The sequence below is a fragment of the Lynx canadensis genome, chromosome D1 (genome assembly GCF_007474595.2).
Source record: "Lynx canadensis isolate LIC74 chromosome D1, mLynCan4.pri.v2, whole genome shotgun sequence".
Classification (NCBI taxonomy): Eukaryota; Metazoa; Chordata; class Mammalia; order Carnivora; family Felidae; genus Lynx; species Lynx canadensis.
In genome coordinates this window covers 102,434,183-102,446,016 of record NC_044312.2, presented here as the reverse complement: position 1 = coordinate 102,446,016, position 11,834 = coordinate 102,434,183, and the positions used below count along the sequence as shown (strand labels likewise).

Here is an 11,834-nt window from a genome sequence, read left to right as displayed (position 1 = left end):
TATTTCATTCTTTCTCATTGCCACGTAGTACTCCATTGTGTATATAAGCCAAAATTTCTTTATCCATTCATCAGTTGATGGACATTTAGGCTCTTTCCATAATTTGGCTATTGCTGAGAGTGCTACTATAAACATTGGGGTACAAGTGCCCCTATGCATCAGTACTCTTGTATCCCTTGGGTAGATTCCTAGCAGTGCTACTGCTGGGTCATAGGGTAGGTCTATTTTTAATTTTCTGAGGAACCTCCACACTGTTTTCCAGAGCGGCTGCACCATTTTGCATTCCCACCAACAGTGCAAGAGGGTTCCCGTTTCTCCACATCCTCTCCAGCATGTATAGTCTCCTGTTTTGTTCATTTTGGCCAGTCTGACTGGCATGAGGTGATATCTGAGTGTGGTTTTGATTTGTATTTCCCTGATGAGGAGCAATGTTGAGCATCTTTTCATGTGCCTGTTGGCCATCTGGATGTCTTCTTTAGAGAAGTGTCTATTCATGTTTTCTGCCCATTTCTTCACTGGGTTATTTGTTTTTCGGGTGTGGAGTTTGGTGAGCTCTTCATAGATTTTGGATACTAGCCCTTTGTCTGATATGTCATTTGCAAATATCTTTTCCCATTCTGTTGGTTGCCTTTTAGTTTTGTTGGTTGTTTCCTTTGCTGTGCAGAAGCTTTTTATCTTCATGAGGTCCCAATAGTTCATTTTTGCTTTTAATTCCCTTGCCTTTGGGGATGTGTCAAGTAAGAAATTGCTACGGCTGAGGTCAGAGAGGTCTTTTCCTGTTTTCTCCTCTATGGTTTTGATGGTTTCTTGTCTCACATTTAGGTCCTTTTGAGTTTATTTTTGAGTTTATTTTTGTGAATGGTATGAGAAAGTGGTCTAGTTTCAACCTTCTGCATGTTGCTGTTAATTTTTGTTTGTCTGGGAAACTTCTAATCTCTCCTATTTTGAATGACAGCCTTGCTGGATAAAGAATTCTTGGCTGCATATTTTCCCAATTCAACACATTGAATATATCCTGCCACTCCTTTCTGGCCTGCCAAGTTTCTTTGGATAGGTTTGCTGCAAACCTGATCTGTCTTCCCTTGTAGGTTAAGGACATTTTCCCCTTGCTACTTTCATGATTCTTTCCTTGCCTGAGTATTTTGTGAATTTGACTATGATATGCCTTGTTGATGGTCAGTTTTTGTTGAATCTTATGGGAGTCCTCTGTGCTTCCTGGATTTTGATGTCTGTGTCTTTCCCCAGGTTAGGAAAGTTTTCCACTATGATTTGCTCACATAACCCTTCTACCCCTTTTTCTCTCTCTTCCTCTTCTGGGATCCCTGTGATTCCGATGTTCCTTTTTAATGAGTCTCTGATTTCTCTGATTCTTAAATTGTGCTCTTTTGCCTTAGTCTCCTTCTTTTTTCTGCTGCATTATTCTCCATAAGTTTGTCCTCTATATGCTGAGTCTCTGCTGTGCCTCATCCATCCTTGCCGCTGTGGCATCCCTTTGAGATTGCAGCTCAGTGATAGCATTTTTTATTTCATCCTGACTAGTTTTTACTTCTTTTATCTCCACATAGAACGATTCTAATCTGTTTTTGACTTCAGCTAGTTTTTTATTATTATGATTCTAAATTCTAATTCAGACGTCTTGCTTGTATCTGTGTTAATTAAGTCCCTGGCTGTCGTTTCTTCCTGCTCTTTCTTTTGGGGGTGAATTCCTTTGTTTCATGATGTTGAAGGAAGAAAAGGAATTAATAAGTAAAAATAATAAAGCTAAAAAATTAAAAACAACACACACACACACACAAATCAAATAAATCATGTTAGATCCTAGGTGTGGTTTGGTCTGGTTATTGAAAGGAGCTTGATAGATTAGAGAAAAAAGGGGGAAAAAAGGGAAAACACTTGAAAATTTAAGAAAATGGATACAATGAAATAGAATAAAATGAAATGATGGAATTAAAGTAGAATTTGATAAATTTACAAAAAAGTAAAAAAAATAGTAGAAAAAATAAAGAAAAATATTTTTAATGAAAATTGAAAACAAAAATAAATTTATTCTCTTTATGTATTTAAGAAAAAGAAAAGAAACAACAACAACAAAGAAAATTGAATAGATGGACCAGCAAACAGGCTGGAATATGATTGAAATTACATTGTTTTCTCCTAGAAGTCAAACTATGAAGGACTTTATGGTCAGTAAACTAAGCAGGTGGAGAAATTTGTGGTGTTCCTGAAGAGCGAGGTTGGCCCAGTTGGGCAGCGCTTAGTGTAATGGTCCCGTTCTCCAGTAGATGGCGCTGCTTAGCTCACTGGGGTGGATTGCCTTGGCGTTTGTAGGTGTGTATGCGCATGCGTGGGACGGATGAACATGGCGTCACCCAGGCATCCAGTCTCTCCGATCAGATCTCCGCGCTCTCCCTGACAAACAATCATGCACCCGTCCTTTTTCTCCGGCTTCCATCACTCCCCGCTTTTACACCGTCTGTGACCAAGCCGTCAGGTTGCCGGGCGGCACCTCCCTCCTGAGTTTTATCTCAGATGTGGCCGTATCGCCCGACACCTCAGTTCGCAGGGATGGCAGCTCTGACCGGCTCAGATCCTCTGTGGGAGGGTCTCGCTGAGCAATGAGCAATGGCCGCGGCGGCCGCCCCCAGGAACGTTCGCGAGACCGTGCTACCGCTGATGTCCAGAGACTGTGGCTGGATGCCAGTCCACCCCAGAAAAAATTCATGCGATCGTGTAGCAGCAGCATTTCAGGGATTACTGAAAATCACAACACACATCTGGCACCAGGCTTCACCCTCCACGACCCTGCTTTAGCACCAGCGAATGTGGTTGTTCTCCGGGGTCTGCTGGCGCTTTTGCCTGTGCGCTTTTGCCTCTACCAGATGTCCTCCCAGCAGGGAAACTGCCTCTGCCATGTGGCCTGAAGACACCTGGACCCCAGTCTGCTCCTGGGGATTCGCCCTTCTCACCAGAGCACCGCCAGGTATGGAGCTGCGGAGTTTCAGACTCTGCGCTCCCTCTGTTGATAAAGTTTTAATGGAATTTAAACCCTCTCCTTTCTCCTTTCTCTATTTTTAGTTCAGTCCCTGCGGCTGTTTCTGCTTTTCCACTTTCTCTCTAGCTGCTTTGGGGGGTGTGCTTTTCCGTATTCTACCCCCCCCGCCCCCCCCCCCCCCCCCCCGCCCCCGTCCTCTCTCCCCTGCAAAAACAGCATCCTTCCCTCTGCGGCTTCTCTCTCCTCCAGTTTACCTCTCCGTGCAGCGTACCTGCTGAGTTCTGTGGTTCAGGTTGTGCAGATTGTTGTGTGAACCCCCACATCAGTTTTTCAGGTGTGCAGGATGGTTTAGCGTTGCTCTGGCTGTATTTCACGGACAGGAGATGCAGAAAAAACCTTCCATGCTGTTCCACCATCTTGGCTCCTCCCCCAGCTCCGTGCCCAAGTTGTGCCCACTTTAGTTACTTTTATAAACATATTTAAACAGCTCTTTTTAAAAAAGAGGCATTTTTCAAACCATACTACAGGACACTTGTGTTCCAAACTGTTAATGTGTATTTCCTATATTATGTCATATTATATTAGATAGATTGACAGTCAGCAGGAATTTTACAATAATTTTATTGCTCTGTTAAGTGTACATTGGATTTTAAGAGAATCCCAACATCTGAAATATTAAATCATGAAAGAAATGTGTATTTTAGAATCAAGACAGTACAGCCAATGGCCCATAGATTAAAAAGAGTCCTGCGGCCCAACAAATTTGGGAAATACTCCAGGCTCTTTCTGTCTTAGAGATTCAAAATGCACGTTCCTGTGTTATATACTTCTGGAAAGTTCAGTGGTAAACAAATAGGATATTGATTAACTTACAATTTTTACACTTCTTGTCCTTGGAAGCCTTTTCATGTTGAGCTGCTTGTGAGAATAAGTTCTCTGGACTCCATTTTGGGAAATGCTGGGTTAAGGGAAATTTTGTCACTGTTTGCATTGACACAGAGCTTGTCTGCATTGACACAGCCACAAGATTTTGTGATGCTGGGTGAGAGCTTTCCATCATTTTTCCAGCCCATGCCAGTGACTGGGCAGAATGATGCTAGACCTGATGTCAGAAGTCTGTTATGGTAGCTCACTGCTGGCCATGGCTGTCACCACAGCCATTGGCCAATTGGAGGTGTCCTCTGTCTCTGGGGTCTCTAATGGCTTCAGATCTTGGCAGAGAGCATCTGGGCACTATTGGTGATGGGATAATATGAGATCTGTGTACTTATAGGATCTGGGAAGAGTTTTTTATTGTTGACTATCCTGGAGGTTCTGCTCTGTGTTGGATCTTCATAGATATTTGCTTAATATTTTCTTTTGCACTCCAATCTACCTCAGATGTCTTTATGGACTCTTGCCTGCTTTCCCAGTGTACAAAAAGTTCTCTTTTCTACCTTAGCTGTTCGTGGAAGTGGATGTTGCTTTTCTCAGATTAATATTGCATTGGCTGGTTTTCAGATACTCTTTGAATGATGTTGCTGTAAGCATATTTATTGCTATTTTTTCATACTCTTTATAAAGATCAGTCATTAGCAAGAGAGGCTTGCTCATTAGGCAGAAGGGCTGTGTTGCTCTCCAGATAGATTCATCTCTGTGAAGATTTGGTAACCTTTCATATAATTTAGGAATTTAGGAATCTCAACATTGGAGAAATTGCTTTGAGCAAAGAGCTTCTTGTGAAAAACTGTTGCTTGGATATCTCCTCGTGCCTAATATTAGGAAACAAGGCCCAGTTCCTAAACACTTCTTTGCTATTGTATTCTTGCTTGCATCACTTCCTTGTTTCTTGGGCTGTAGATCAAGGGTCCAACATAGGAATTGCAAGTGTAAAACATGGCAGTCACTTTCATATTTTCCTGGGGTTGTTAGAATCAGGCTGTAAATACATGTAAGAGAGGGTCCTATGGACCTGGTGCCAGTTATTAGGTGGGAACCACAGCCCTGTCCCTGAGCACATCCTCAGGACAGCAGCCAGATATATCTGCAGGAGAATATGATGACAATCATGGCAACTGATGCAATATTCAAGTTCAACTCCACGAAGGCAGTGATTGCTATGCTGATATGTATATGGGAGCATGAAGAGTCACTGGGGGTTCAGGACAGACAAAGTGACCGATGGCATTAGAACTGCAGAAAGGTAATGAAAAGGTAAGATATATAGTTACAAGAGCTCTGTTAAAAATTCCGTGAACACTCTGCGGTGCGTGGGTGGCTGAGTTGGTTAAGCAGCCAACTCTTGATTTCAGTTCAGGTCATGATCTCATGGTCCGTGAGACTGAGCCCAGCATCAGGCTCTGCACTGTCAGAGTGGAGCCTGCTTGGGATTCTTTCTCTCCTTCTTTCTCTGCTAGCCGCCCCCGTCTCTCAATCTCACAAAGTAAATAAACTTAAAAAAATGCCTTGGGGGTGCCTAGGTGGCTCATTGGGTTAAGCATCCTACTCTTGGTTTTGACTCAGGTAATGATTTTACAGTTTGTGAGTTTGAGCCCCACATCAGGCTCTATGCTGACAGTGCAGAGCCTGTTTGGGATTCTGTCTCTCCCTCTCTCTCTGCTCCTCCAATGCTTGCTCTCTCTCTCTCTCTTTCTCTATCAATCAATCATTTATCTATCTAATTAGTCAAGAGTGCAGTCTCTGGGATTAAATTAAAACCCTGGTTTCACCATTTAGTTATGTGGTTTGAACAGATTGTTCAACTGCTCTGAGTTACATAATGTGAAAATAGGGATTACATGCTTTTCATAATCTGAAATGAGGATTATTTTGTTAAAGCTAATGAGATAATGTATTTTCTATATGTGGACATGTAGAAAGCCTATACTAATTTTAGTTAATAATAAGTCTGATTCTGTCTCCAGGCTTTTAATAAACTGTCTTACATAAAAGAAGAACATCCATGGCTTTTGTCCATGGAATGATGCTGTTGTAATTCCATTCTTCCATGAAATGATTTTCCAGGAGACTTATTCCCAGTGTTTGATTTCCTCAAGGTTCCCTTTTACAATTCTTAGGGCAAAGGTCTCATTTTTCTACCAATTTCTCTGCTTCTCTTTATGCTCACATCTGCCAGAAAATATGAAAACTCGCAAGGATCAAGGAGGTACATTCCTCACCTTCTATTCTTTTATACATCATTGGATTACGGTGCTGGTGTTCACTGAAGTTACCTCAGTCTCTGATCATCTGTGATAAAGTTTTGCAGAATAATTTGCCTCAAATATAAAGCTTATGTTCACTTATTAAATGGGCATTTCAACATTAAAATCACCTTTGCAGAATGACATCTGACAAAATGGCTTTGTGTTATAGTGTGTTAAACTTTCTTGAATAAAGATTAAAATTTGTGTTTAGAGAGTCCATAATATACTTTAAACTTTTCCTGGGAACAAGGCAGGGAATAGATGAAATGAAGGAATGAATTCTGCAATATGCTTTTAAAGTTATTTTGATCCCTGCCTGTGTCACCTACTAGAAAAGAGAAAAATCGACAAAAAGGTCATTGTAGATTTCTATAGTTTTAGACACAGTTTTTTACTGAGTTTACACAGTTTAGACTGAGTTTTTTACTGAGAGAAAAAAATGCATAGAGGAAGAAAGTGTACTGACCAGCTTTCAGCTAAATATTTGAGGGGCCCTTTGCCTATCTAGGGTTTTCTGTCTGTGCAACTCCTTTTCTTCAGTGTCTTGTCCTGCAAACCCTGGTTTCCTTGGTCTCTCCAGATTTTCAGCTCCATTCCTTTAGAAAGTCTACTAACCTTTCTGCACTGTGGTCTGGAAACTTTCTTAAGGCAGAAGTCTGGGAAATTTTAGAGCTCATTTGTTTGCTGCTTCTCAAGAATCATTGTCTTTTATCGCCTGATGCAAGTGTCTTGCAAGCCATTAGTTTATATATTTTGTTCACTTTTTCATGTTTCAGGTAGGAGGGTAAATCCAATCCCTGTTACTCCATCTTGGGAAGAAGTAGAAGTTCTGGAAGGGGCTTTTAACTGGATGAATAATACAAGCATTTTGGAGTTGTCCAAACTATATCGTATCCAAGCTACCTTGAGGTTTTATTTTATATCACCTGCCATGAAAAGTAGATAGACTTTGTAGTCGGAAAGATTGAGATTTGCATCTTGAATCTAGCATCCAGTAGGTATGTGATCTTGGACAGCAACTGTAATTTCCCTCAACTTCCGTTTTATCTTTGATAGAAGAAGATGGAAAAAATTGACTTTAAGCCCAGAAATCCAGGGGATTCTACGAAGTACTGTTTTTTTTTACACCAAAATATAAGCAGTAGGTAGGGGGATGCTAAAATAAGTGAGAGTGAATCTATAGTTTATGGTTCCATGAAACACCCCAAAATAATGGGGTATACCTATGTGTATTTTTTAGAAAAACTGTTAATAACGTACTGTTAGGTAAGTAAAGCATTTTGCAGAAAAATGTATATAGTATGTGAAGTGTTTTTTAATTAAAAATCTGTGTGTGTTTATGCGTGTGTGTGTGTGTGTGTGTGTGTGTGTGCGCGCGCGTGCTTATGTGAGGAAAACTCCATCTGGAAAAATATATGGCAAACTTAAGAAAGCTGAGGAATAAAAATAACTTTAAGACCAGCTATATTTTAAAAGATCATGGGCACATATTAGTTTCTTTTGCGGTAAGAAAATGAGTAACAAAGAGAAGCCAAATTCAAGAGAGGTAATAGATGCACGTGGCACAGTTCTCACCGTCAACACACAATAGCCAACCAACACCAGGAGCCCAGATGTAGTCGGGCCTCCTTCACCTGCTGCAGTGAGGAAAACCACGTCGCATCTCAGAGCGCCCCGCGTGTTGGAGAAGAGGAACTGGGAAGGACTTTTGAAGGATTTAGACCTGCGCTGGGTGATTCGAAGAAGGATTTAGGAAGTGGACGCAAGTTCTGTTTTGAGTGTTACCAGGAATTTGATGATTAGACACTTTAGTAATTTATACCAGAAAGAGAGACATTAAAGTGATTAGGGAAGGGATGTTTACTCCTTTTCATTGGAAGGGGGAATATTTGAGTTCTTGTTCCTGTCACTTTTCAGACAACGTCGCAAGACTGGCCTTTTCTCTGTCTGAATTCATCTCACTCGTGGAGTGGCCTTGTCTTATTATTGCTTATATTCTGTAAAAGTTGTTCAGTTCAGCTGGGGACATTATGGCTAACATGTTAGCTGTCATCTCTCTCACCATTTCATAATTTCTCAATATGATTGATAATTTCCTCTCTCCATTTGCATTTTTACTTTGCTGAAGATAAGATGACTGTACCCACCCTTGGAGTTAATTATATTGGCACATTGTCTCTAACCTTATAGATTTTATTGTGGTTCCCCCCTGTCAAAATAATGCACAGCTGAACAGGAAAAATTCAATTTGATTTATTTACAGGGGATTTGTCTTTAGATTTCCACCCCCCCACCCCTCCCCCAGCTAGTGCAGGCTTATGTTTCACCAAGTGATTTCTCCACAAAAAGAGTGTATAGTTGAGGTATGGGAGTAAGTGTCTGTTCCCTCGAGTGTCTGTGCCTCTAGATGCTGAGACAGGATCAAAGAAAACAGTCTTCATTGGTTAGTTTTCTGCTGAAAGAGAGGAGTTTCCCAGAGGGGAAAGATTTCATGTTTCAAACCCTGGGAGACTTTTTGTTTTGTTTTGTTTTGGGAGACTTTTTACTGAGAGAGAGAGAGAGAGAGAGAGAGAGAGAGAGAGAGAAATGAGGGTATTTTTATAAAGACTGCCACACCTTAGTGCCAGGTACTATGATTTCTATTCTTTAGCTTACCTATTACTAACAAACAAGCAAGCAAAAAAAAAATTCTCTTGAGATATGTATTGTTATGGGAAACAAGGTTTGAAAGATCAAATAATTTGTAAAGGACAGTATTGGCAAGTGACAGGGTTGGGACATCAACTACATAGTAAACTATTTAAAATCTTGTGCTCTTAAATACTGCTTTCCAGTGGACCATGCAACTAAAGAAACACTCTGCATGTATAGATATTTATAGTTATTGGCCTCTGGCTAATGCTACTGAATCAATACCTCCAGGACTAAGCAATGATTATTTGCACTTTAAAAACTTTTCCTGGTCATTTGAATACTGCTGCCCACAGCTAGGTTTTTAAAGACCACTAGTGTAGGCTACATACTCACAGAACTTACAGTTAGAAAGCTGTCAGTATTATTGTATTTTGTCACCAGTTATTCATTCAATATTTATAGAATACCTACTGTGTCTAAGGCTCTATGCCAGATGTTAAAAGGTCATAGAAAGACAATGGTATAAATGGTAGTGAGAGTCTTATAAGTAAGTAATTTATATAGGAAGTGATAAATAATAAATAAAGTGCTGTAGGTACTCAGTGGAAGAAAGAATTACCCCCAAGGGGTAGAAAGTTGGCAAGAAACAAAGGCTAAGCTGGGAAAACTTCAAGGAGAGACTGACTCTTGAAATGGCAGTATGATTTGGGCATAGAGGTGTGTTTTGTTTCACATGGTATATATACCGATCAACCGTATGGCTTCCCTGCTTTGAAAAGTAAACTGCCATGTTATGAGAGGGGTTATGGAGAGGGCCACACAGAAAAGACTGTGGATAGCCTTTAAGAGCTGGGCAAAACCTCTGGCTGGCGGCCAGTAGGAAGGCAGGAATCTCAGTCTTACAACTGCAAGGAGATGAGTCCTGCCTATTACATTAGGGGGCTTGGAAACTGGATCCCCAGTTGAGCCTCAGTTCTCAGTCCTGGTTGACACCTTGATTGTAGCATCTCAGAGGATGTATTTAAGCAGTGTCCACATTCCTGACCCATAAAAGCATAAAATAATAATTGTGTTTTAAGCCCTTAAATTTGTAGAAACTTGCTATGTAGCAACAGATACAGATTTTGGAATCATAATACGAATTTATTTCCCTACTGAACAATATTCACTTTCTTGGTCTTATCTTCCTAAACAATGCTGCAATTTAATATCTATTAAATATATGACCTTATAGACTGGAATTTCTATTTCCATAGATCAGTTTACACGTCTGAAATTCTGAATTGAAGATGTTTCTTTGTTTGTTTAAAAAAGATACTGCCGGGGTGCCTGAGTGGCTCAGTTGGTTAAGCGTCCAACTTCAGCTCAGGTCATGATCTCATGGTCTGTGAGTTTGAACCCCGCTGCCCCCCCCACCCCCCGCCCCCAATCAGGGTCTGTGCCGACAGCTCGGAGCTGGAGCCTGCTTCGGATTCTATGTGTCCCTCTCTATCTGTCCTTCCCCCACCTGCACTCTGTCTCTCTCTCTCTCTCTCTCTCTCTCTCTCAAAAATAAATTTAAAGACATAAAAAAAGATATTGCCAGATACTTTCTAGGGTGAAGTAACACTTCAATTTTCCATTCACAATGAATGAGAGCATGATTGCCCTTGCATCACAGCAATTAGTAAGTGTTATGATTCTTTTTCAGTTTTGCCAGTTACTTTAAACTGGTTATCTCACTGTTAAACTTTAATTTGCAGCTCAGTATTAGAAAGATTGAGCAAATTTTCTTATGTTGCTTGGAAGTTTGGTTTTGATTTCTTAAAAACTGGCACTGTCAGTCTTGTTCACAAGTGTAAAAAATCAGAAATCAATGATCAAACCAGAAGCACTTCTTTGTAACCACTTTTAGGGCTTCCTTCACATCTTGGTTTCTCAGGCTGTAGATGAGGGGGTTTAACATGGGGATCATGATGCCATAAAACACAGAAGCCATTTTTTCTTGCTCTTGAGACTCATTGGTCCCATGGTGCAGATACATGTAAGACAGAGTCCCATAGAAAACAGTGACTGCTGTCAGGTGGGAGGCACACGTGGAGAAGGCTTTTTTCTTCCCTGCAATGGAAGATATCTTCAGGAGGGCAGCCAGGATATATATGTAGGAAAAGATGACAACCAGCACAGTGAACATTAGGTTAAACCCCACAAAGACAGTTAGCAGCATGATGTTGAAGTCAATGTTGGAACAAGAGAGAGCTAAAATTGGGGGTTCATCACAGAAAAAGTGGTTAATTTTATTGGATTTGCAAAAGCTCAGCGAAAAAGTAAAACTTGTGTTTACAGAGGCATTTAGAAAACCTATGAAGTATGAGCCAAATAGGAGTTGAATGCAGACTCTCTGGGACATGACTATTGGATAGCGGAGTGGATTGCAGATGGCGACATACCGGTCCACTGCCATTGCAGCCAAGATGTAACAGTCAGTCGTTGCAAAAGCACCATAGACTAGTAATTGCACCATACACCCTATGAATGAGATGGATTGCTCTGTTCGTACAAAGTTTTGCAGCATTTTGGGAGTGATAGCAGAGGTGTAGCAGAGATCAACAAATGCCAAGTGTTGGAGGAAAAAATACATCGGGGTATGAAGGCAAGAATCAATCTTGATGAGTAGGATCATTCCAATATTGCCCACTAGGATGGCCACGTAGATCCCTAGAAATACTATGAAGAGAATATGCCACGACTTACGTTGACCAGCAAATCCCAGGAGAATGAACTCACTTATTTCAGTGCCATTGTTTTGTTCCATGGCTAGCAAAGATTAAGTATCAGCTGGAAAGGTGTAAAGAAAGAAGAGCAGAGAAAACTAAGACCTTGTGGTCCTTTAACTAATTTTGGAATTGGCAATGGTATAATATTTGGTTTCACAATGGAGTCAGAGGATATTTTCTATGAGACAATTGACTCACATTTAAAGTCTATACCTTGACATCTGACTTTAGATAATTTAGATCTATGTTTTGGGAAAATTGCCATGG

The 11,834-nt window shown here is 40.7% G+C and overlaps 1 protein-coding gene across 1 annotated transcript; it reads right to left on the bottom strand.

Annotated features, from left to right (window-relative positions):
• Positions 1-10,663: 10,663 nt before the first annotated feature.
• Positions 10,664-11,605, bottom strand: LOC115524507 (putative olfactory receptor 5AK3). The gene has a single exon (XM_030330848.1). The coding sequence runs from the start codon at positions 11,603-11,605 to the stop codon at positions 10,664-10,666; it is 942 nt and encodes a 313-aa protein (XP_030186708.1).
• Between the last annotated feature and the right edge of the window lie 229 nt (positions 11,606-11,834).